General features: G+C 35.1%; 1 protein-coding gene across 8 annotated transcripts in view; it reads left to right on the top strand.

Moving 5' to 3' along the window:
• LOC109418953 (GATA zinc finger domain-containing protein 10) overlaps window positions 1–25,983 on the top strand; it is a 567,982-nt gene that overhangs the window by 41,845 nt on the left and 500,154 nt on the right. Inside the window, exon 2 of one of the 8 annotated variants that reach the window (XM_029877736.2) lies at window positions 24,073–25,250. The exons of the other annotated variants lie outside the window; for them this stretch is intronic. Within the exon in view, the coding sequence (XP_029733596.2) occupies window positions 24,073–24,080 (8 nt within the window). The 3' untranslated portion in view covers window positions 24,081–25,250. Of the gene's footprint in view, window positions 1–24,072; window positions 25,251–25,983 lie in introns of those variants that run through there. 8 annotated transcript variants of the gene reach the window in all.

The following is a 25,983-nucleotide window of genomic DNA, read 5'->3' on the forward strand; positions in this document are numbered from 1 at the left end:
AAAAGGCACTCAAGTGCTATATATGTGCTGTCAGTGCACTCCGATGCACGTTAGTGTCAAAGTTACGTTACAATTAGCGTATGTCATTTGCTCGTTGCAAAGCAAACATGTTGCAACAGGTGAACGGCCGCTGTTGTAGATGGCTTCCTATTAAAATATAGCGACTGGCCGTTGGTTTTTTGGCTATATCTCTAAAACGGTAAGAGATTCCATTTTGGCGTCAAAGAACGAAATGAAGAACATTAATTTTTGCGCTAGGAAAAATTTTGTTCAAAATAATCTATGATACAGACGGTACTTTTATCAGCATTTCTAGACGTTTTTTCTCTATGGTGAAAAATTTTCTGAGAAACTTTTTTCTTATTGTATTTTTATCGGATTGCTGAGGTAATTTGGCGTCGATTTCACTAAAAAAAGTTTGTTCTACGATGCATAGTTTTTGAGATACGATTTTTTGAAGTTTGGGATGTTTTACAAAATTTTAAAAAATTGTGAAATTTCATCTAGTGATTCCCGGAAAAATAGTCGACTATGATTTTTTTGAATTCCATATATGGTCATATATCCACGACCTCTAGCTCTGGTGAAATTTTCATTGAAATCGGAGACCCTTCGGCCCAAAGTGTTCGATAATAAAAAAAAATCCCCTTTTTTCCATGTGACCGATCCGTGAGTGCATCTGTTTACAAAGTTGGAACAACAGCTACTAACACGGACCTGTCATCTCCCTCCATAGAATTACTGTCAAAGACCCGAAAAATCAGCTGATTTAAGACGGCAAATGAAAAGACCAATTTCGGTATTGATATTCACGCGTTCCAGCATTAATGGAATTGGCTCGTACCATGGACTGTGACTGTTATTTGTCAAATACCAGCTAAACCAATCCAATGATTTACCGAAATCTCATCCGCTGATCGTTCGGGAAACATTTTTACCGAAAAAAATCAGTAAAGTTAGAAAATTTCATCGAACTTCTGTGAAATGTTATCGTTTATCTGTCAACCTTAACGATTTTTTCGGTGAAAATGTTTACTGAAATCGGTGATTATTTCTAACTGTGTACCTACCTGATGACAGTTCAGCGTTGTAAACGATAACCGAAAAAAAAACTCATCATTATCCATCTCAACAATGGCTTTTTATTTGAAAAAGTCGATTAAATACACAGCTAGAAAAAAAAATCACCACCGCTTAGGAAGTGGATATTTTAGTGTGCGATGAATCTCAGCTGACAGCAAAACGATATATTTTTATCGTTCAGTGCGAGTCACATCCTAAACATCGAAGACTGTATGTATGTGTGTGTATGTATGTATGTATGTATGTTATATGTATGTGCATGAGAATATGAAAAGCACCCAGCTGATAGTAAAACGATAAGTTTTATCGTTTTGATAGTATCAAAACGATAAAACTTATTATTAATTGAAGCTGGTACAAGTAAAACGTCACAAATCCCGCTACTTATCGAATATAGCAACACACCAGTTTGATTCAGTAAGTTAGTTTCAATCACTACTTAGTGGATTATCTCACTATTTTGTTCCGTTATATTCCGGATAGTGGCGAAAGCCAATCCACCACCATATTTCGCGTTCTGTCACAAACTCCTCACAAGGAGCTCACAAGGAGACAGAACGCCGATCCTGTGAGAACTTCGTTAGACTACAAGTGCCGTTCACTATCCGGTGAGCAATTGGCCCATCGATCGACCGACAATGACGATGATGACACGACAGTGACATTTTTCCCTCCACTCTTGATCCTGCCGGAAACTCCCTGTCCCATCCCATCCAGTCCTCGTTTCACGACCTCGAACAACCTCAAGCGCAACGGAAGGTGGTTCATAAATTTTATTGCTTTCGTCTGTGCTGCTGCGACGTTCCAGCTAAACCCCGGCCCACTCCGGCTCGTCTCGTCTTGTCGCCATCTCCATTACGTCCCGTTATTAGATTTTATTGCCATTTTTCATTATTCTCTGGCTTCTGGAGTTTCACTTTCACCGCGCTTTGTGCAATTCAGCAATGGAATATGGAGCAAGGGTGGCGTTTTGCTGTATCGTTGGGTAATCTCATTGTCCTCTGATTCGTGAACAGCGGCAATCAGCGCAAATTGGTTGGATTTTAGGTGGAGTTTTTTGTTCTTTGCGCGTGACATAAAAATTACAAAAATGACATTTAAACGATAAATATTGATCGTTTCAATGTCAGATACTGGATCATATCATCCACATTCTAATATCTAGTAAATTAAAGGAAATGCTGATAGTACCTATCTACAATTCATATCGTTTAGCTGTCATCAAAACAAAAAAAAATATCGTTTTAATGTCAGTCTGCGGCTTATTTATTATCACTAACATATCTTTAATAATGATTTGTGAAAGGTATAACAAAGAAAATAATAAAAAATTCGGCCCAACTATCGTTTTTGTCGTTTTTCTTGCGTTTTACACCTAGAGATTTCTACTCAGTCATTGAGTGGTTCCTGCTCAGAAAACGATAAGTCTTTTGTTTTCTTACTCAGTTCGCGTTAAAAGTGGGACAACCCATTGGTTATGAGTTGTCCCACTTTTAACGGAAACTGAGTAGGAAAACCAAAGACTTATCGTTTTTGAGTAAGACCATCTCAGTGTCTGAGTAAGTATTTTTCTGGTCATTTTATAACGAAGCTCACTCTAAAATATTTCTACTCTAAAGTTAAGTCATTTTTAGAAACAATCCAAATTCAATCCAAATCCAATCCAAATCCAATCCAAATCCAATCCAAATCCAAATCCAATCCAAATCCAATCCAAATCCAATCCAAATCCAATCCAAATCCAATCCAAATCCAATCCAAATCCAATCCAAATCCAATCCAAATCCAATCCAAATCCAATCCAAATCCAATCCAAATCCAATCCAAATCCAATCCAAATCCAATCCAAATCCAATCCAAATCCAATCCAAATCCAATCCAAATCCAATCCAAATCCAATCCAAATCCAATCCAAATCCAATCCAAATCCAATCCAAATCCAATCCAAATCCAATCCAAATCCAATCCAAATCCAATCCAAATCCAATCCAAATCCAATCCAAATCCAATCCAAATCCAATCCAAATCCAATCCAAATCCAATCCAAATCCAATCCAAATCCAATCCAAATCCAATCCAAATCCAATCCAAATCCAATCCAAATCCAATCCAAATCCAATCCAAATCCAATCCAAATCCAATCCAAATCCAATCCAAATCCAATCCAAATCCAATCCAAATCCAATCCAAATCCAATCCAAATCCAATCCAAATCCAATCCAAATCCAATCCAAATCCAATCCAAATCCAATCCAAATCCAATCCAAATCCAATCCAAATCCAATCCAAATCCAATCCAAATCCAAATCCAATCCAAATCCAATCCAAATCCAATCCAAATCCAATCCAAATCCAATCCAAATCCAATCCAAATCCAATCCAAATCCAATCCAAATCCAATCCAAATCCAATCCAAATCCAATCCGAATCCAATCCAAATCCAATCCAAATCCAATCCAAATCCAATCCAAATCAAATCCAAATCAAATCCAAATCCAATCCAAATCCAATCCAAATCCAATCCAAATCCAATCCAAATCCAATCCAAATCCAATCCAAATCCAATCCAAATCCAATCCAAATCCAATCCAAATCCAATCCAAATCCAATCCAAATCCAATCCAAATCCAATCCAAATCCAATCCAAATCCAATCCAAATCCAATCCAAATCCAATCCAAATCCAATCCAAATCCAATCCAAATCCAATCCAAATCCAATCCAAATCCAATCCAAATCCAATCCAAATCCAATCCAAATCCAATCCAAATCCAATCCAAATCCAAATCCAATCCAAATCCAATCCAAATCCAATCCAAATCCAATCCAAATCCAATCCAAATCCAATCCAAATCCAATCCAAATCCAATCCAAATCCAATCCAAATCCAATCCAAATCCAATCCAAATCCAATCCAAATCCAATCCGAATCCAATCCAAATCCAATCCAAATCCAATCCAAATCCAATCCAAATCCAATCCAAATCAAATCCAAATCCAATCCAAATCCAATCCAAATCCAATCCAAATCCAATCCAAATCCAATCCAAATCCAATCCAAATCCAATCAAAATCCAATCCAAATCCAATCCAAATCCAATCCAAATCCAATCCAATCCAAATCCAATCCAAATCCAATCCAAATCCAATCCAAATCCAATCCAAATCCAATCCAAATCCAATCCAAATCCAATCCAAATCCAATCCAAATCCAATCCAAATCCAATCCAAATCCAATCCAAATCCAATCCAAATCCAATCCAAATCCAATCCAAATCCAATCCAAATCCAATCCAAATCCAATCCAAATCCAATCCAAATCCAATCCAAATCCAATCCAAATCCAATCCAAATCCAATCCAAATCCAATCCAAATCCAATCCAAATCCAATCCAAATCCAATCCAAATCCAATCCAAATCCAATCCAAATCCAATCCAAATCCAATCCAAATCCAAATCGAATCCAAATCGAATCCAAATCCAACCCAAATTCAATTCAAAATCTAATTAAATCCAATTCAAATCTAAATCTCAGAATCAGACTTGAATATCGGTAGAATTTCCGTCTTCCGTTAGCTCAAATTTCTTCAGATTCCTAGTGATGTGAATTTCGTCAGTTTAACCGGTTTAATTCTGGCTGCAGTTTTGCTCGGCACAGAACATTTATCCCCATCAGACGATGGCAACTTTACTGCCATACTAGAAAGAGGGGCTTCCTTCCAGTATTTCCTCTGGTATGTACCAGACAATCGCATGTACCCGCCACTTTGACGTTGCATGATAATTTCCCATTTTTCCTAGTCTGTGAGCACCATCAGACGAATCCAGGAGCATCCGTCGTCATCATCGTGCACTTTTCCCGCTATTTTATTGCTCTGGTGAGCTCTTCTGCATTTTTCCAGCGCTGTTCACTTTCCATTTCAGCAGATCTTCGCTTTAGGTTTTCCCCCGTCTCGCCGAATGGGATCGAGCTGAATGACAGAAAAAAAGACTGCCATTTACGGGTTTTACTACCGAGTAGCGACTGCATGCAGTGAATGGTCCACATTGCTGGCACGGAGAGCAGCCAGCCGTTAGGTTCGTCTGAGACGACGATTCCGACGACGGATCCAAATATGACGGCGATGATAGTCACTTATCCGTCTCGACGAGTCACATTTTCCTCTAGCTCTACAGCTATAGCATGGTGGTAGAAGTAGAGTCTATCGAAGGCCGCTTTCGGCTAAACAGGTAGTCTGGGTCTAGTTGGTGTGTAGACTAGGGCCGGGGCTAATCGCCTACCGACGCGATGGACTGACTGCACCGTACCATGCACTTATCAAAACGGATGTGCTGCGTTAGCAGCTCTGCTGGTGGTGCAACGCAGCAGCAGAGGGCCTAACGGGGGCCTACCCTTGAAAGTTCATTGACTAGTGACACGCTGCGCTGCTGGCTGTAGGCCTTCACACAGGTGGTGGTTCTATTAGAGGTGCTGGAGCGACAAATACCTACCTATAGCGATCGATTAGACGAGGGGTGACTTAGACGACGACAACGACGTCGATAATGATTGGCTGCGACTATGGCAAAAGCTCTGATCTTGTGACCTTAAAAGGCGCGAAGGAAGAGTTGGTGTGATGTTGGTCACCATGCAACTGATGACTGCATTCGAGAAGGGCGAAATTGGTTGCAGTTTCAGTTTGGATGCAGACGTCGTTTCTGATTTAAAGTTAGCTTCAGATTAAAATTCATAGTAAGTGTTATGATTCAGTAAGAATTCACATGGGGATTGTGATTCATATAAGCTTCATATTCATAGAAAGTTTCATATTGAAATTCAGATTCACTTCAACATTCAATTTTGTAGAACATTAAAGTTGAGGAGGGGTAAGCCATGTTCCAGTGGGAACGTAGAGTCAGCATGAAGGAGAATTGCATTCAGATTAAGGTTCACATTAAATACAGTTAATTTATCCAAATTATTATTACCTATACTAAATTCACATCTGTTAAGTGATTTAAATTTATTTAGTTATTAAAATTACCATAACCTTTCAAATCAAGATAAGGGTTAAAATTCAGATAAGCATTAGTGTTAATATTTACATTCACTTGTGGAGCAGAATACGATACAGATCAAGCTTCAGATTAAGATTCACATGAGTAGGTGCAAATTCAGGCATGGATTCAGAGTCACATTAAGGTTCAGATTCATTTTCTGAAATTTTGATTAGTTTCTCCAGAGGTTGTGTCAGGAATTTATTAGCATATTCCTCTAGGCTTCTTTTCAGGATTTTCTTCGGAAATTCCCTCAGGCATTCCTTCAAAAATTCCTCTAGAAAATATTTTGGAAATTCTTTTAGAAGTTCCTCCAGAACATATTTGGGAAATCCTTTTAGAAGTTCTTCTAGAAAATATTTAGGAAATTCTAGTAAAAGTTCTCTAGAAATTCCTCATATATTCATCCATAAACTTCTCTTAGAATTTATTGAGAGCTTTCTTCAGATATTTTAGAATTTTTTCCAGAGAGCCTTCAGGAAATCCCTTCAAAGATTGTTTCTGCCATTGCTTCAGCAATCACTTGAGGATTTATTTTTTGACGCTTATGGAAGAGTATCTTTAGAATTTCATTTTTTTTTAATTTTCCAGGAATTTCTCTAAAAATTTCTCAAGAAATTTTTCAATTTTTCAATTCCTTAACAAAATCTATTTCTGCAGAATTTTCTTGACGGATTTTAGAGAAATTCCACTAGAGATTCCTTCAGAAGTTTCATCAAAGATTCCTCCAGTGATTTTTTCAGTAATTCGTCAAGAGATTGTTGCAGGAAGTTTTACAGAGGTTTCTTCGAGTATTTATCCCAAAATTCTTCTAGCGATTTCTTTAGAAATTCAGATTATATACAGATTTTTTGCAAGAATGCTTTTTGAAATTTCTGTTAGAGTTCCTCGAGAGGTTCCTTTAGGAACTTCTCTACATATTCCTTTAGAGCTGTTTTCAGAATTTTCTTCGGGGATTTCCTCGTCATTTTTTTTTTCATAAATTACTCTAGAATATTCTCAAAAAAATCTTCTAGATGTTCCTTCCCGGGGGGTTTCCCAGAAGTTCCTCAGATATTCCTCCACAGACTGCATCATCATCTTCTCTGGGGATTTATTGAGACCCTTCTTCAGAGATTCTTTCAGAAACTTTTCTAGAGGGCCTACAAGAATCCCTTCAGTGGTTCTTTTAGAGATTCTTTCAGGAATTGTTTAAAAAATATTTGAGGATCTATTTCTTGAAGTTTCTGGTAGAGTATCTCAAGAAATTCTTCGTGGAATTACTGCAGAACATCCCCCAGTTGCCGTATTATTTCAAAATATTTAGTTTCTTTGAAAATTTCTTCAATTGATTTTTTTTGAGAATTCTTCCAGTTTGGTTTTGAATTTCTGCTGGATTTCCTTCTAAAACGTTTCGCAGTCTTCCGAGAAGTGTGAGAAGATATTCCTCCACAGATTGCATCATAAACTTCTCTTGGGATTTATTGAGACCTTTCTTCAGGGATTCTTACAAAAAATTTCCTTTAAAAACTTCTTTTTTCTTAAAAAGAAATCTTCCAGATAGGTTTGAATTTTCTTCCAGTCTAGATTATGTTTTATTGGTCCAGTTTCCCAGAAATTCCTCAGATATTCCTCCGCAAATTGCATCATCATCTTGGGCAAAAAAAAAAGTACAAATGATGTCGGCTCTGTTATGTCCTTGTAGCGCCCGAGCCTTCAAAATAAATGAATAAGTAAAATAAAAACTTCTCTTGGGATTTATTGAGACCTTTAGTCAGCGATTCTTTCAGAATTTTCTCCAGAGAGCCTTAAGAAATCCCTTCAGAGATTCTTTCAGGAATTCCTTCAGAAATTTTTGTTCCTCAAAATCTTCAGACGGTTTTCCGGAAGTTCTTTTTACAATTCCACCAAAAATATCTCCCAAAATTCCTTCCTTTCTTTGATTCGGAATATTTTACAGCAATCCCTTCAGAAGGTTATTTAGAGATTTGTTCTAGAGTTCCTCCAGTACATGTATCTAAAATTTCTGCATGGATTGCTGTAGAATTTGTTTCAAGTGTTCTTTCACAAATTTCACCGAGGTTTACTTCATAATTTCCCGAAGGGTGTCCTGTAGAAATCCCTTTTTCTCAGAATTTTCGCGGAATTCCTCCAAAATTTTCCTAAGAATTCCTCCAGAGCCTTCTCAAGGAGAACATCTAGGTATTCCAGAATTTCATGAATAGAAATGCTGAAAGGAATCTCTAAAAAAAACAGAAAAAAAAACTATGAACTATTGAAGTAAGAATTCTTCCAGATTTGTTTTAAATTTTCGCTCGATTTCTGTCAGAACAAATTTCTTGGAGTTACTTCGAAAAATCATTCGGTGACTTCTGTTCTTCTTTAAACAATTTTTCCAGAAATATCAGCAGATTTGATTCTGAACATTTTACAAGAAAATTCTTCAGAAATTTATTTAGAATTTATTCCAGAATTCCTCCAGTGCCGTTGTCTGTAATTTCAGTATGGATTGCTGTAGATTTTTTTCAAGTATTTTTTCAGAAATTTCACCGAGGTTTATTTCAGAAATTTGTTAAGGGTGTCCTCCGAAAATTTCTCATAAAACTTTTCCAGGAATTCCTCTGGAGCCATCTCAAGGAGTTCCTCCAGCTGTTCCCTAGCGTTTCCTTCAGGATCTCTACCTAAGGTTATAAAGTGATGTAATACATGGACTTTTTAATGAATCAATAATGCAATTTTAGAAGGAATCCATAGATTCCATAGATTTTTTTTGAAGAATTTATGAAGAAATATCTTGAAGAATTTATAAAGGGCACTTCCTTAATGAATCTCTGGTAAATTATCTTGAGACATCCCTAAAAACATCACTAAAAATATTTGTGAAGCAATATTTGAAAGATTTTTTGAAGAAATCCTTGGAGAAATTTCCGAAAAATCTGATCCATTAATTTTCTAAAAAAATCGCTCTAATATCTGGAAGATGAATTTCTGAAAGAATCCCCGAAGAAATTTCTGAATTAATACATGGAGGAATTGCTTGAGCGTGGAAGCATTTCCAGAAGAATTCCTGGTTCCTCTAGGGAAAACTCGGAAGGAAACTCCGAAGCAATTTCTGAAGAATTTCATTAAAAAATGCTGAAAAGAATAAAAAATAAATAAAAAATTGGAGAAAATCCAAACTTAAAACAAAAGAATTCTTCCAGATTGGTTTTAAATTTCTGCTGGGTTTTCTCCAAAAATTTCTTGTGGGACTTATTTCATAAATTGCTTCAGAGTTTTTAGTTGACTAATACCTTTAGACATTTTTCCAAAAAAATCTTTTAGAAATTTCTGCAAAATTTGTCTCGAAAACCTTTTGGGTTTTGCTTCTGTACGTTTTAAAGGTATCCCAGAATCAGAAATTTATTAAGAGATTTATTCCAGAATTTCTTCAGTCTTTTTCTGCATGAATTGCTGCAGATTTTTTGAAGTTTACTTTCCGAAATTTCACCCAGGTTTACTTCAGAAATTCCTCATGGGTTTCCTTTAGAATTCCCTCGATGATTTTCTAAAAGAATCTCTGAAAAAAATTCTGAAATGATCCATGGAGGACTGTCCTAAGTGTGGAAGTTTTTCCAGAAGAACTCTTGGTGGAATTAGTAGAGGTTCCTCTACTGGTTAATTATCTTAAGGCATCCCTGACAAATATTTTTAAGGAATATTTGATTTTTTTTTGAATAAATCATTGGAGAATTTTTTGAAAAAAAAAATTTCTTCATTTTCTAAAAAAAAAATCACTGTAAGAATGTCTGGAATCCATGGATGGTTTTCTGAAGAAAATCCCCGATGAAATTTTCTCGATGAGCTCAGTGGAGGTTCTTCTAGGGGAACTTCCGAAGGAAACTGTGGAGAAATTTCTGAAAAATTTGAAACTTTGAACTCTTGATGAAAAAATTCTTCTAGATTTATTTTAAATTTCTGCTGGATTTTCTCCAAAATTATTCCAGAAATTGCTTCAGGAATTTTTGTTCACTAATACCTTTAGACATTTTTCCACAAATTCTTTGAATAATTTCTTTAGAAATATCTTCAGAAATTTGCTTAGGGTTCGCTTCTGAACATTTTACAGGAATTCCTTTAGAAATTTATTTGAAGATTTATTCCAGAACTCCTCCAGTATCTTTTTCAGTAAATTATGCATGGATTGCTTCAGATTTTTTTTTTGTATACTTTCAGACATTTCACCGAGGTTCACTTCAGAATTTCCTCAAGAGTTACCATCAGAAATCCCTTTAGAGATTTGCTCGGAAACTCCTCCATGATTTTTTTTTGAATTTCTGCAAAAGTTTCTCATATAACTCTTCTTGGAATTCCTACAGATCCATCTCAAGGAGTTTCCCCATGAATGTAGCGTTTTCTACAGGAACTTCACCAAAGATAACAAATTGTGGCATAATATATGAACTTTCTAGGAACTAATGAAGCAATTTCTGAAAGAATCCATAGAAGGTAATAATCTATAGAAATTCTTTGAAGAATTTATGAAGGAATCTTCGGCTCAATTTCTAAAAAAAATATGGAATAATTTCTTAAAGGAATTTGGAAGAAATTTCTTAATCAATCCTTGGTGAACTTTTTTTTATCCCTGAAAAAAAAAAAACAAAACGGAAGAAATATTTTTAAGATTTTTTGAAGAAATCTCTGATGAAATTTCTGAAAAAGATCTGAACTCTTGTCTTTTCAAAAAAAAAAAAAAAATCGTTGTAACAATCCGCGGATGGTTTTCTGAAAGAATCCCCGAAGACATTTCTGAAATCATCCAAGGAGGAATTTCCTAAGCGTGGAAGCTTTTCTAGTTGAATTCTTGGAGAAATGAATACAGTTTCTTGAAGGGGAAGTTCGGAAGAAAACTCTGGAGGAATTTCTGAAGAATTTCGTGGCAAAGTGGCGAAAGGATGATGAACTCCTGAAAAAATGTCTGTATTTACTCTGATTTGACGGCTACGTAGTCTTGATAAATTTAAACAAGTTGTTATCTAACCCGACGTTTCAACACTTTGGGTGGTGTCTTTTTCAGGGGAAAGATACGTATTTCGTTTTTTGTTCTATGTGATTTTGTCTAGAATAGAACATAAAACGGAAAATGTATCTTTCTCTTGAAGAAGACAACATCCAAATGGTCGAAACGTCGGGTTAGATAACAACTCATTTTGATTTATGAAGACTGCGGTGGAAGCAAAAACACGTAGACTATCAAAAACCAGCTCCTATAGCACTGGAAATCGAAAAATAACGCAAAATTTCTCGTTTCAATTTCACGCCACTTAGGAGTTGTCAATTTTTTTCGTTTTGCGTACGTCGATGGCGTATTCACATTAAGATTAAGATTAATACTCATGTTCAGATCAGGATCCAGATCAATTTGGATTAGAATTCAGAAAGCATTCAGATTCATATTAAAATGAGGATTCACATTAAGATTCAGTTTAATACTCATGGTCTGATCAGGATACAGATCAATTTGGATAAGAATTCAGAAAGCATTCAGATTCATATTAAGATTCAGTTTAATATTCATGTTCAGATCAGGATCCAGATCAATTTGGATAAGAATTCAGAAAAGCGCATTAGAATTCAGAAGCTTTAGACTTAAATTACGATTCACGCTATGATTCACATTAAGATTCATATTAATACTCATGGTCAGATCAGGATTCACAACAGGATTCACATAAAGATTCACAGATTAATACTTATGTTCAGATCAGGATCCAGATCAATTTGGATTAGAATTCAGAAAGTATACAGAATCATATTAAAACGAGGATTCACATTAAGATTCAGTTTAATATTCATGTTCAGATCAGGATCCAGATCAATTTGGATTAGAATTCAGAAAGCATTCAGATTCATATTAAAATGAAGATTCACATTAAGATTCAGTTTAATATTCATGTTCAGATCAGGATCCAGATCAGAAAGAATTCAGAAAGTATTCAGAATCATATTAAAATGAGGATTCACATTAAGATTTAGTTTTATATTCATGTTCAGATCAGGATCCAGATCAATTTGGATTAGAATTCAGAAAGCATTCAGATTCATATTAAAATGAGGATTCACATTAAGATTCTGTTTAATACTCATAGTCAGATCAGGATCCAGATCAATTTGGATAAGAATTCAGAAAAGCGCATTAGAATTCAGAAGCTTCAGACTTAAATTAGGATTCACGCTATGATTCACATTATGATTCATATTAATACTCATGGTCAGATCAGGATTCACAACAGGATTCACATAAAGATTCACAGATTAATACTTATGTTCAGATCAGGATCCAGATAAATTTGGATTAGAATTCAGAAAGTATTCAGAATCATATTAAAATGAGGATTCACATTAAGATTCAGTTTAATATTCATGTTCAGATCAGGATCCAGATGAATTTGGATTAGAATTCAGAAAGTATTCAGAATCATATTAAAATGAGGATTCACATTAAGATTCAGTTTAATATTCATGTTCAGATCAGGATCCAGATCAATTTGGATTAGAATTCAGAAAGTATTCAGAATCATATTAAAATGAGGATTCACATTAAGATTCAGTTTAATATTCATGTTCAGATCAGGATCCAGATCAATTTGGATTAGAATTCAGAAAGTATTCAGAATCATATTAAAATGAGGATTCACATTAAGATTCAGTTTAATACTCATGGTCAGATCAGGATCCAGATCAATTTGGATAAGAATTCAGAAAAGCGCATTAGAATTCAGAAGCTTCAGACTTAAATTACGATTCACTCTATGATTCACATTTAGATTCATATTAATACTCATGGTCAGATCAGGATTCACAACAGGAATCACATAAAGATTCACAGATTAATACTTATGTTGAGATCAGGATCAAGATCAATTTAGATTAGAATTCAGAAAGTATTCAGATTCATATTAAAATGAGGATTCTTATTAAGATTCAGTTTAATATTCATGTTCAGATCAGGATCCAGATCAATTTGGATTAAAATTCAGAAAGCATTCAGATTCATATTAAAATGAGGATTCACATTAAGATTCAGTTTAATACTCATGGTCAGATCAGGATCCAGATCAATTTGGATAAGAAAATCAGAAAAGCGCATTAGAATTCAGAAGCTTCAGGCTTAAATTACGATTCACGCTATGATTCACATTAAGATTCATATTAATACTCATGGTCAGATCAGGATTCACAACAGGATTCACATAAAGATTCACAGATTAATACTTATGTTCAGATCAGGATCCAAATCAATTAGGATTAGAATTCAGAAAGTATTCAGAATCATATTGAAATGAGGATTCACATTAAGATTTAGTTTAATATTCATGTTCAGATCAGGATCCAGATCAATTTGGATTATAATTCAGAAAGCATTCAGATTCATATTAAAATGAGGATTCACATTAAGATTCTGTTTAATACTCATAGTCAGATCAGGATCCAGATCAATTTGGATAAGAATTCAGAAAAGCGCATTAGAATTCAGAAGCTTCAGACTTAAATTAGGATTCACGCTATGATTCACATTAAGATTTAGATTAATACTCATGGTCAGATCAGAATTCACAACAGGTTTCACATCAAGATTCACAGATTAATACTTATGTTCAGATCAGGATCCAAATCAATTCGGATTAGAATTCAGAAAAGCGTTCAGAATCATATTAAAATTAGAATTCACGTTAGGACTCTCATTAATATACTCATTCACGCTATGATTCACATTAAGATTCAGATTAATTCTCATGATCAGATCAGGATCCAGATCAATTCGAATTGGAATTCTGAAAAGCATTCAGATTCAGATTAAAATTAGGATTCACAACAGGATTCACATCAGGATTCACAACAGGATTCACATTAAGATTCAAATTGATAATCATGTTCAAATCAGGATCCAGATCAATTCGGATTAGAATTCAGAAACGCATTAAGATCACAATCACAATCTTAAATTTAATTCTGAAGCCATATCTCCATCTGAATTTTAGTGTGAAGCTGAAAACTAATATGAATCATTTTACACGTTTGACTGTCAATCCTTAGCTGAATACTAATTCGAATTGGACTGGATCCTGACCTAAACCTGATTATTAATCTAAATCTTAATGTGAGTCATAACGTGAATTCAAAATTTTGGTCTGAATCTTAACGCTTTTCTTTTCTGAATTCTTATCCGAATTGATCTGGATCATGACCTGAACATTAGTATTAATCTGAATCTTAATGTGAATACTGTCGTGAATCTTAATTTTAATCTGAATCTGAATAGTTTTTTGAATTCTAATTCCAATTGATCTGAATCCTGATCTTAACATGAGTATTAATCTGAATCTTAATGTGAATCCTAACATGAATCCTACTTTTAATCTTAATCTGAATGCTTATTTCAATTCTAATCCGAATTGATCTGGATACTAATCTGAACATGAGAATTATTCTTAATCTTAATGTGAATCATAGCGTAAATGAGTATATTAATGAGAGTCTTAATGTGAATCACAACGTGAATACTAATTTTAATATGAATCTGAACGCTTTTCTGAATTCTTATCTGAATTGATCTGGATTCTGATCTTAACATGAGTATTAATCTGTGAATCTTGATGTGAATCCTGTTGTGAATCCTGATCTGACCACTAAGATTCTGATTAAAATTAAGATCAGGTTTAGGTCAGGATCCAGTCCAATTCGGATTAGTATTCAGCTAAGGATTGACAGTCAAACGTGTAATATGATTCATATTAGTTTTCAGCTTCACACTAAAATTCAGATGGAGATATAGCTTCAGAATTAAATTGTGATTCAGACTTGAATTTATTTTTCCGAAGATTTCAGCTCATTACATTTTGTTTTAGATGCACGTTCAGCCCACTTGTCGCAGATTCTACTGGTTTTGTACACATCTGTGAAATCTGTTTCATGTCTACAATCCTGTAACGACCTTGACCTAGATTCGCCGAACCACCAGCTGTTACGCTGTCCATCCCTTGCCTCATCCGAGGATGACATTCACTCATGCCGAATCGCCATCGTCCATCAGTTGCTGCAAGCGCATTTGCTTAAATATGTCTTAGAACGACTGGCGGTAGCTTCGGCCGTGCTGTCAACTTTTACTGTCGAACACAGTGTCGAATTGCTGTTCGTCGTCGTAGTTGATCATAAAAGTCGCGTAATTCATGCCCTGGATGGCTGAAAGAAGAGGGTTCTCTCGGATTTGCGTTCACTTTTTTTTTCTCTCTTTTTGCTGTCCCCGAACAAAAAGATTCAAATTTTTATGGCACCATTATGGGTCAGAAATTGAATTTGGAACGTGTGTGGGTGGGGGGGACACCCTCATCAGTGCGGGATTTACCGATCCGGTGGTCTTTGAAGTTAGGTTATGGGTGGCCGGGATCGTTACGCGTTTAATGGGCAATTGATTTTCTAAAGTTGAAGTGATTTTTGTTCGGGTTCGTTCAAATATCCTATCATGCCTGTTGATTGCAAGAAGATTGAATGATGATTAAGGGCATCTTTATATATCATACACAAAATAAAAGTTAGCCTTGCATAACTGTTCAAATTGTTTGTTTTAACAAGTTTTATATTTATGATTAGAACAAACCAACAATACGTTTGAGTTAAACTCAAATATATTTTTCTCTACGTGCGTGTGCAGCCTAACTGAGTCGTTCTCCGGTTTCTGCCGTAACTCAATTTCCTTAATCTGAGACAACAGACAACCAATTTGAAGAAATAGGGCAGAAATCTACTTCGTCATATGTGCTAATTTCCGTCATATCAGGCGAAAAGTAGCCGACAATTTTTATGCCACAAAAGTTCAGCCTATTGGACGCAGAGGCTTAATTTCCCCAACAGGGGAGGAAAAAAAAGCCGACAATACAACATACCTTTGCCAATGGCTCATCAGATGTAGACTTTCCAGCCTAACCAGCCCATATAGCACTGGATTATGCATTTTACGTTCCAATTTCACTCCACTTACGAGTTGACATTTTTTTTCGTACGACGAAGGCAACCACACCAAAGCAGCGTTCAATTTTCATTTCGCCAAATTCACTTGCTGAACCAACCTTTAATTCACACCCCACAAAGGCTCTGTGGTACTTCAAAGTTGGATTTCACTGCTGCAGGATGCAGCAAAAGCTGTTCAACTAATCAAATCAATCATTTTTTCCCATCGGCAAAATGTTTATTTACAGTTGTCTTCGTCTAGGGAAGATGGAAGCGAATGTGTGCGTGGATTTTCTGCACACAAAACATCGTATTTCACAACCACAGAGAAAGATTTCCTCGTTGCACTGTGATGGCTTACTGTGATCTGGTGGGAAAACGTATAAATTGAAATATTTTGGCTACATCCATCTCAATTAAAAACTTTCTACTTAATCGTACTTTGAACATATGATTTGATTTGGATTGCGAAGAATTTGACCGACTTTTCAAATAAGCAGTTACGGTCAAATCATAATTTGTGACCATCCTATGTACCCTAGTTTCACGTAAAAGATGTGCCGGGAATTGAATTCAGGTCATGCCCGAAATAGACGTGAACTAGACGGAAATAGAATTCGAGGGATAATCATGCAATATTAATGTTTTGAGGAAATTGTAGTTCTTTTACAATATTTTTTTACATGTTATGGAACCTACTTTATCAATTAGTATTTGATACCAAATAGGTTATGAGGCGTTAGGGGAGCTGCAAGAATAAAGTCGATCATTATTGGTCGGTGTTTGGATAGACGAGAATTAGATTTAAAAGTAACCCAATCATAGTTTTAGTTAGCAAAAGCTTAAGGCATTTTAAAACGTTTGTAACCCGTCTAATTGATTACCGTAGAGGAGACATCTTTGTTGAAACGATGAGCTGGGACTGAGATATCAATCCATTTCTAACTAGGTGTATAACGTTGCATATAGAATATAAGGGCACCTTACTTATATTCATACATATCTTTCAAGTAAATCATCAAATTATACTTATTACGGAATCCCAATCAAATCGTTCAACAATCCATCTGAATCAGCGTCTCGCCACAAGCCATAAAGTTCCGTAATTCGTTTCCTGACTCGTTAGGTATATGTATCGCAAAGACAAATCGAATTCGTCATCAACAAACACAACCGGCAGCACGATTAATTTCCCATTTAACGAATCATCCAAAATCGGGGGGTATCCTCTTCGTTATCAATTTCCAACTGGCCACCGGTCGATACCATCTCAACGCAGTCACCAAAGAACTCAACCGACGACCATAGGGTTTGGTTTTACGATCGAACGCTCTGTATCCGATAACTGCATCCCAATCCACCGACCGGGGTAGCACCTTCCTCGAAAACGGTCAAACCCACCCACCACCATACCGATAGAGGTAGCGTCTGTCCAAGTTCAGTCAGTGATTATCAATGAAGTGCGTGATTGCTGGTGGAGAAGACCATGAGCAAGAAGCAGCTTGTTCCGTCCACTTTTGGACACTGTGTCAAAATGGTGCTATAAAAAAAATCTCTGGTGACAAGACCGATGGTTACGACTAGGACGACGACGAGGATGATGATGATGATAACACAATAAATCAGAAATGGACACTCCAGTTTGGGGTGGTGGACAACCGAACGTTGGGATACTGGCAAACGCGTGGAGAACGTGGATATTGTCGTCTGGCACGTCAGACGACGAGACAGGGCGATTGGTCAGCACTTTGATTTGATGATGGATCACGATTAGTTTAAGTGAATGGCTTGTGCTCTCAGACCCATAATGCTAACTTTGTGGGAGTGGAGTGGAGAGTAGTTCGGTGAAACAGGGTATACTTTTATGTAAAATGTATTCTTTATTGAGTTTTAACTGATATAGTTTAGACAATCCAGTCTACAGTCTACACCGCATCAACTAGTGAGGAGAATTTTCCCACATAATAGTAGCTGTAAAGTGGCACTTTTCATGCTAAGGAGGATTGCCCGATGAAGGAAGATAGTAGAAAATTTGAGTGTAGAATTACAATGGCATCCATCAGTTGAGTTGTTGAAGAACGTGCCCGGCAGATGAAGAGGAATGTAAAAAAAATGTCAATCGTATCCGTTCCTCTACAGTTAGCATTTCTAACAACGTAAATTATTCCATTAATAAACGGTTGATTCATTCTTATATCCATCCTCAGGTAACCTTCAGCAGTGCAGTGAAAGTTCATATTTTCGTTGAAAGAATCGTGCTTAAGCTTCCTATGTCCATATGGCTGCTGGCAAGCAAAGTTCAAACTCGACAAATCATCAAGCTTAAAATTTCCGAAAATGTCATTGATTCGGGTAACATGTCTGCTTCTGATTTTGAAAGGTGCCTCCTGGGATTCCTCCAGGAATACCAAGTTTTGGGAACCCTTCATAAACCACGTAGACAGGGGAAGAGTTCCAAAGTCTACGCTCCATAAAGGGTGTCCACCATGAAATTGGCACACAGAAAATATTGTATAACTTTTGATTGCGTTCGCCAAAATAGCTAATTTTTTGACCATGAATAGTATATTATGTGTAGCTAATACCATAAAATTTTCATTAAAATCGGTTGAGAATTGGCGGAGATATCGTTGAAAAAAGGGAACTGCCACTTGAGAATCTTGTGCAAACAAACATTTTGGAAAATATCCCTTTTTTGCCGTTTCAACTCTGGCGCCAAAAATATTGAACCGATTTCAATGAAAATTTTTATGTACGTAAAGAATGTATGTAGAAGTAATTTGTCAAAATTTCATTCAATTTGATCATACCGTTAAAAAGTTATAGCCATATATGTCGCACTATGTCACAATAAGCAGATGTGGTTTTTGGTATAGTGAAATTCAAACTGCTCTTACTTTGAAAGTACTCAACAAAAATGGCTGAAATTTTCACTGTACACAGTTTAACACAACAATTTTACACTGTCAAAGTTTTATAAAAATCGGGACAGTGTTACCAGTTCTACAGTCAAAATAGTGCACGCGGAACTAAAAATGGTCAAAAAGTACCTAAAATTTACCTTGAAGCGATTTGAGATTTGGATATTTACTAGAAAAAGTACTGAACCGATTTCGATCAAATTTTTACCCCTTAATTGATACTATGTTAAGACTATCGAGTGAAATTTTCAAACGTTTTGATAAGGTAACAAAAAAATTATAGCCTAAGCAATTTTTTGAAATGGGTGCCCAAATTTTCTAAAATCTCATTTTATGATATCGACAATATCTGCGCCAATACTCAACCGGTTTTAATGAAAATTTTATGGTATTAGCTACACATAATATACTATTCATAGTCAAACAATTAGCTATTTTGGAGAACGCAATCAAAAGTTAGACAATATTTTCTGTGTGCCAATTTCATCGTGGACACCCTTTACAAATTTCAAAATTTTTGTATGAACGAAAGGCTTCGAGGAAGAAAGGACCAAAGAGATGACCAAAGTTTAGTCTCCGTGGTTTATGAATGCCCCCTTGTTGCGATTGTTACAACAACTCATGCTGAGGTTAATGTGGTCGATTTCCTACTGGGATTGCTTCAGGTGTTGCTGCCGCGATTCCTTCAGAGATCCATCCTAAATTTCCTCAAAAGAAGATATACTTGGAGATTCCACCATAAATTCTTTCAGGGATTTCTCACTGAATTTTTATTGGAAACTCTTCGAATATTCCTGGTGGGACTTCTCCAGAAAATCTTGATGATATTCCTCCAGGAATTTCTACTGCTGGTGCTCTTCTAGTAATTCGTCTGGGAATTTCTCCTGGAATTCTGCGGGAAATTCCTCCAGGAATTCTTCCGGAGATTTACATACGAATCTCTTCAGATATACCACAATGATTTTTTCCAGGTTTTCCTCCTGTGGTACCTCCAGACGTTTTTCTTGGGATTCTTTCAGAAACTCCTGCTGTGATTCCTCCAGAAACTCTTGCTTTTCTGGCTTTTCCTAGAAATTTCTTCAGAAACTCTTCTAGGGATGTACGCAGACATTTCTGCAGGCATTTCTTCAATAATTTCTCCTAGAATTACTCCCTGGATTTATCCAGAGAGAGGGCAGTTTCTAGGAATTGTTTCACATTTTCCTCTTAGGATTCCTTCAGGAATTTCTCTTGGGATTCATCCAGAAACTCTACCGTGGACTCATGCAAGGGTTTCTTCGGGGATCTCTTTAATAATTTCTTTAAAAAATCTCAGGATACTTTTAGTTATTCCTTCGGGAATTTCAGCATTCCTCTATAGATTTTCTTCTAGGGTAGTTTTTTTCTATGAATTTTCCTGGATTCCTCTTGGGATTCATCCAGAATTTCATGGAGCCTACAGGATATCTCGGCATTGCTTAAGGAATTTCTCTTGTGATTTCTTCCGAAATTCCTGCAGAGATTATTCAAGAATTTCTTTCTGGGAATTCTCCTTTCTTAAATGATTCTTCTACGAATCACTTCTGTTTTTTTTCAGGAGTTCCACTAGGGATGCCTGTAGAGACTTCTACGGAGATTGCAATAGAGTTCCTTCAGAAATTATCCAAGAGATTTATCCGGGAACTCTTCTAGATTATTCTACAGAAAGTACTTACGTGAGTATTTCAGGAATTTCTGTAGGGTTTTGTCCTGTAATTCCTCGGGTAATTTCCTTAGGCATTCCTTTAAAATTTTCACCCGTTATTTCACCAAAGATTTACCCAGTGACTCCCCCTGAGATTTCTAAGAGGTTTCTCTAGAGATTCTTTCACAGAGATACTTCTTAAGATTCTTCCAAGGATTTTGAGGAATTCTGAAGTTTGTCTGATAGAAAAATTGAAAAATTTTCCAATTCTAAATTTCCTTTGTTCGAAGTGGAATGAAATGTAGCTTACTCATAGCCATCGAAGAGAATAAATATTGTTCTTAAACTTTAGCTTAAACACGGTATTCGTTTGAACCTGAATAATTTTAATACTTGATCCAAATGGATAAAAATTAAAAAAAAAAATTTTTTCGTTTTTTGTTTTTTTTTTCAAAAAACTTTTTGTCTTTTATCCTATAGTAAAGAAAACTGACCTTCCCCCAGACCAGTATAATGCATAATTGCCCAACTTTAAGAATTTATCTGTCATTGTTGAAAAACTGGCCACTCAAAACTGTGCATCTAATTCTGAAGTATTTCTGATAGATTTTTGAAAAATTGTGCAATTCTGAATTTCCTTAGTTCGAAGTGAAATCAAATAGAGCTTACTCAAAGCCATCGAAGAAAATGAATATATATTTCGAAAACCTTTTGCTTAAACATGATATGCGTTCGAGCCGGAACAAATGTAACACTAGGACTAATTGGATACATTTTCAAAAAATATAGATTTTTTTTCTTTTTTTATTTTTTCTTTTCATTTTTGAAGATTGTTTGTCTGACCAACCCCGTAACTGACCAACCCCCAGGCCAGTATGATGCATAAATTACCAACTTTATGAATTTATCTGTCATTGTTGGAAACATTGAAGAACGCATCCGTGGAAGGGACAAGTTCCCAGAAAGATCACTGTACGAATGCTTGAAGAAATCTCTAAAAAAAATCATAACGGTGTTATTGGCCGGTGGCATGGAGAAATATTTGTTGTCTCTTTCAAAGGACTTTTGGCACACTCCTAAAGCAACGTCAAAAATTTCTAGAAAGGTGGAATATAGTGAATTTCCGAAAATGTGTGGCAAAAGTCAGGATGCATTTTTGGTAAATTGGCCCAGCCAGTACTATTCAGTAAGCATGAGTTACACCGTCATTGACTTTTCAGGCAATCCTTTCTAAATTGCCTGGAAAGTCAATGACGGTGTAACTCATGCTTACTAAATAATACCGGCTGGGCTGGAATTTTATCAACAGATCTCTTTTAACATATCGTAAAAGAATGGTGGTTTGTAGTTTTTTTTATGTATTTCCTTATTGAATTTTCTGACGGACTTTTTTTTTCTTCAAAAACAAAAAAATAATAATTAATAATTTGTAATTGTACAAACATCTAAAAATAAATAGATGTGGAGCTTTAAGATGTAATGTTTGAAGACACTTTTTGAAAAAAGAAAATTTTAAAAAACCAACTTGAAAATATGTGTTGTTAAAGTTCTACAAAAATCCTTGCCCCTATATACCGAATCTCGCGGGGAGCGTATAGCTTGAGAATTTTTGTATTTTTCTTTCCTGGGCCATCAAAACTTTTCTATTTTTTGCTGATATTTAGAACTGCTCTGCATATCTCAAAATAATTTTTAGTGTCTTTTGAAGCGTTTATATTTTTTTTTAATTTTTGAAAATTGATGTTTTTGTCACCTTGAAGATGTCATTGTTTCTTTTGTATTAAATTTCCACAATTAAAATTATTTAAAATTATTTTCCTTTAAGTTACAGAGAAAATATCATTTGAAAATAAAAAATAAAAATATTTCAACAATTATCATAAAATCTCTAAATGTTTTCGAAATTAAATATCAGAATTCCAAATAGAAAAAGAAAGTGTAAGGATGTTCAAAAATTAAAATTAGAAAAATCAAAGCAAAATTTCACAAAATTGATAATTGATAATTTAAAAGAATCATCTTCCAAAACATTTTTTTTTCGATTTTACTTACTAAGCCTATTAGAGATTTTATTTACTAAGAAATAGTCCTAGGAAATTTTCAATGGTTCTTTCCTTTTATGTTTTAGTAAATATCTGCTGGAGATTCTTTATAATTTCCATTAAAAATTCGGACAAAATCTTAAGCAGTTGTACATCATCTCTCCAGATACTTTTTCAGATTTATCCACTGCAAACATTTTTCATTTTTTTTTTCTAAATAACATAAGGAGAAACCTAATGAAATCCTTCAAAAAATTATCCTGGAATTCCATTAAGGCTTAGTTTAAGAATACCTCTAAGTGTACGAATAGAAAGTTTTTCATGTTTTCCATGCATGAATTGTCCCACAGAATATCCTTAAAACAAGTTCCCATAAAAACTTGGCGCAAATTTATTCTGAAAGAATTTAAAACAATGCGAAGCCATTGGAGTATGTAGATATTCGACCTGAAGAAATATTTTCCTATTTTCATATTCATATTGATAAGTCAGATGTTCATGCAGCTGCTAAGTCATCATAAATCAGAACTTTTCTGAGTCTCGTCCACAAAAAATCCATGCTACACCTCTGGTTTTGTGTTGCATATTCAAAATCTATTTTGTGTGGCAGTTATCAAATCATAAAAATATCAAGAAATTCAATATTTTAATTTAACATTTATCTCGACAATTTTATTTTTGCAACCAGCAGCTTTAACCAAACAGGAATTTGTTATATTATTTAAATTAAAGAGTTTTCAAAGAAAGAACAATAAAACCATTACATCTAGCGAAAAAGGGTTTCATTTTTTTTTTGTTAATTCAAGACTGTCTTTAGTATAGGTCTCGTTAGACTTATGGAAGGCTTGTCGTACTTATGTAGCTCAATTACATTTACGTTTGGTTTTAAGGGACAGGAGCTGAACCATTCTTTAAGAGCGCAGGCAGGGTATTCCTTCACGCATAAAACAAACTGTTTGATCAGGTAGCATTTTTTTTTAGTAAAATTGACAATAAGAGGTTCTTAGAACCATCATAAAACCAAAATAAAAGGTATTAGGTTTTATGACGGTTCCCAAAACCTCTACAAGACTAATTGGTAATCAAAATATTACTTGGATCCAAGCATCATTTTGATGATATAAATAGTTTTGTAGAGGCATTGAGAATCGTCGTAAAACCTAGTTCCTTTTATTTTGGTTTTATGGTGGTTCTAGTTTACTTGAGATTCATCGAAATTATTGTCAAGTTGATGGTAGTAATTATAAATTTATATAATACAATTTCATGAACTGAAATAATGATGAGTCATATTGTTATCCGTTTTACAAATAAGTAGCAATGCGTTCTAACATCTTTTCGTATTTTTCTCTCATTTCAGGTATGTAATTACTTATCCTCATGATGCTTTGCTCTATATCCTTCACGCAATTCTTGGGAAGTTTCCGAATGCCGAAAACAATATTACGTCCTGGTAAACAACGTTCTCCTCCACAGCTTATTATCGGTAGTCAATCGCTCCGAACATTTCCTGCCAGCCCTGCCCACTCAATTAACCCTATTGAGAGAGGGTTGACACAAAATGAAAATCTACATGTTTAGTTTTTTTTTAAACGCTTAACCCTCTCACACGGTAGCAGTAGGTAGTAGTACCGTGGCATCCCGCCGCGTAAGATCCTTTCTAGAAACGAGGGAGTGAAAGATGACACCGAAAACAACAAACTAGAAACTACATAGGTACTGTCCGTTTTTGGTGGTATCGTTTCTCAACCCAGAAAAGAAAACACTTGCCACGGTTCATCTGCCTTTCCGAACTTTTCCCAAAAACGAAAAAAAAAGAAAAGGAAAACGGAGCATCTTCAAGTGGTTTCCGAAATGAGATGACACGTCAGGGCCCGCGGGATGATTTATACGATCACCGAAGACTGAGCCGTTTGAAGAGAAGGCGAGAGAGTCGAAAGAAAGGGCATTTTAAGGACGACATTATGTATGTAGGTATGTTCGCGTGGTCGGTTGCCCGTTACGACACGGTACCTACTACTTCTATCTGGAACAGGATGACAAGTGCAAGTCGCAATGTGCCGCAAGCGCAGCGGTTCCACTTGAGGTAATCACCCTTGCGAGGGTGGGTTTACAACGTCTTGTGTTTTCGGTTTTGATGATTAAAAGTGGTATACAGAACTGTCGCTTGTGATTTCACAGTTGACGTCAAAAGCGTCATGGCTCATTTTAGTGTTTTACCAATAGATTTGTACCTAAAATGTTGAGATAGGTGTTGCAAAAACTGGCTGAAATTTAAGAAATAATCAAGAGATTGGAAAATTGACATAATTTCAATTTCATGATTATTATTTACCAAAATTACTAAACATTGGACTGTTTTAATTTTCTGAGATTTTTTTTAATGATTGGGAACGCCAGTTAGAAAGATGTTTTACTAATTTTGCTTCAATCAGCATAATAAAAAGTCCAATTAAATTTGTATTGTAACATTACAATACAGTTTATTGTGACCACCATACAAAATATAATAAAATAATAGTCCGTAAAAATACAATACATTTTAGGTTACTGTGGCTACTCATGGTTATGGACCATAAGATGTATCGTAAATGAACATTTAACAATAAATTGTATAGGTTGACACGTATCGTACAAATAGAAAAATCCTAAGAGCTTTGCGTAGCATTTCGAATTCAAGGTTGGTTAAGTCAGGTGGAACACATATTTTCAGCACTTACAAAGGCATTTCATTTACTGAACAACTTCATTCCGAAAGTAAAATTATAGTTTTTTTTATTTCAAATGATATTTATTGCAATGAAGTGATTTGCAGTAAAAGTGTCAACGTCGTTGACTGATGAAAACCGTGGTCGTACTTGTTTTAAAGCATTGAGATTGACCATATCGACAACTATTCAAAAATTAGATGTCAGAAACTAAAATAAAATAAAATAAAATAACTGTATCACTTATGGTTATGCGTACCATACGATGTATCGTAAATTAATAGTTTACTATATAATTTATAGCTTGTTATGAATTGTAACAATTTAACAATGTTTTTTTTTGTAGAACAAAATCTAATACAGAAACCATACATTTAACTGTTAACATGGTCAAATATTTGAACAAAATCAAATCAATGCTCAAACAACTGGTTTGACTGATCGAATTTCCATAAGTATCAAACGTATATTTACTCTTTAGTTTATTCCTTGACAAATATTTGACACCGTGCACTCGATGCCTTACAATTGTTTGAAGTTGCATTTTATTTGTATGGTAATGT

Source organism: Aedes albopictus, chromosome 2, assembly GCF_035046485.1.
Source record: "Aedes albopictus strain Foshan chromosome 2, AalbF5, whole genome shotgun sequence".
In the NCBI taxonomy this organism is placed as follows: domain Eukaryota; kingdom Metazoa; phylum Arthropoda; class Insecta; order Diptera; family Culicidae; genus Aedes; species Aedes albopictus.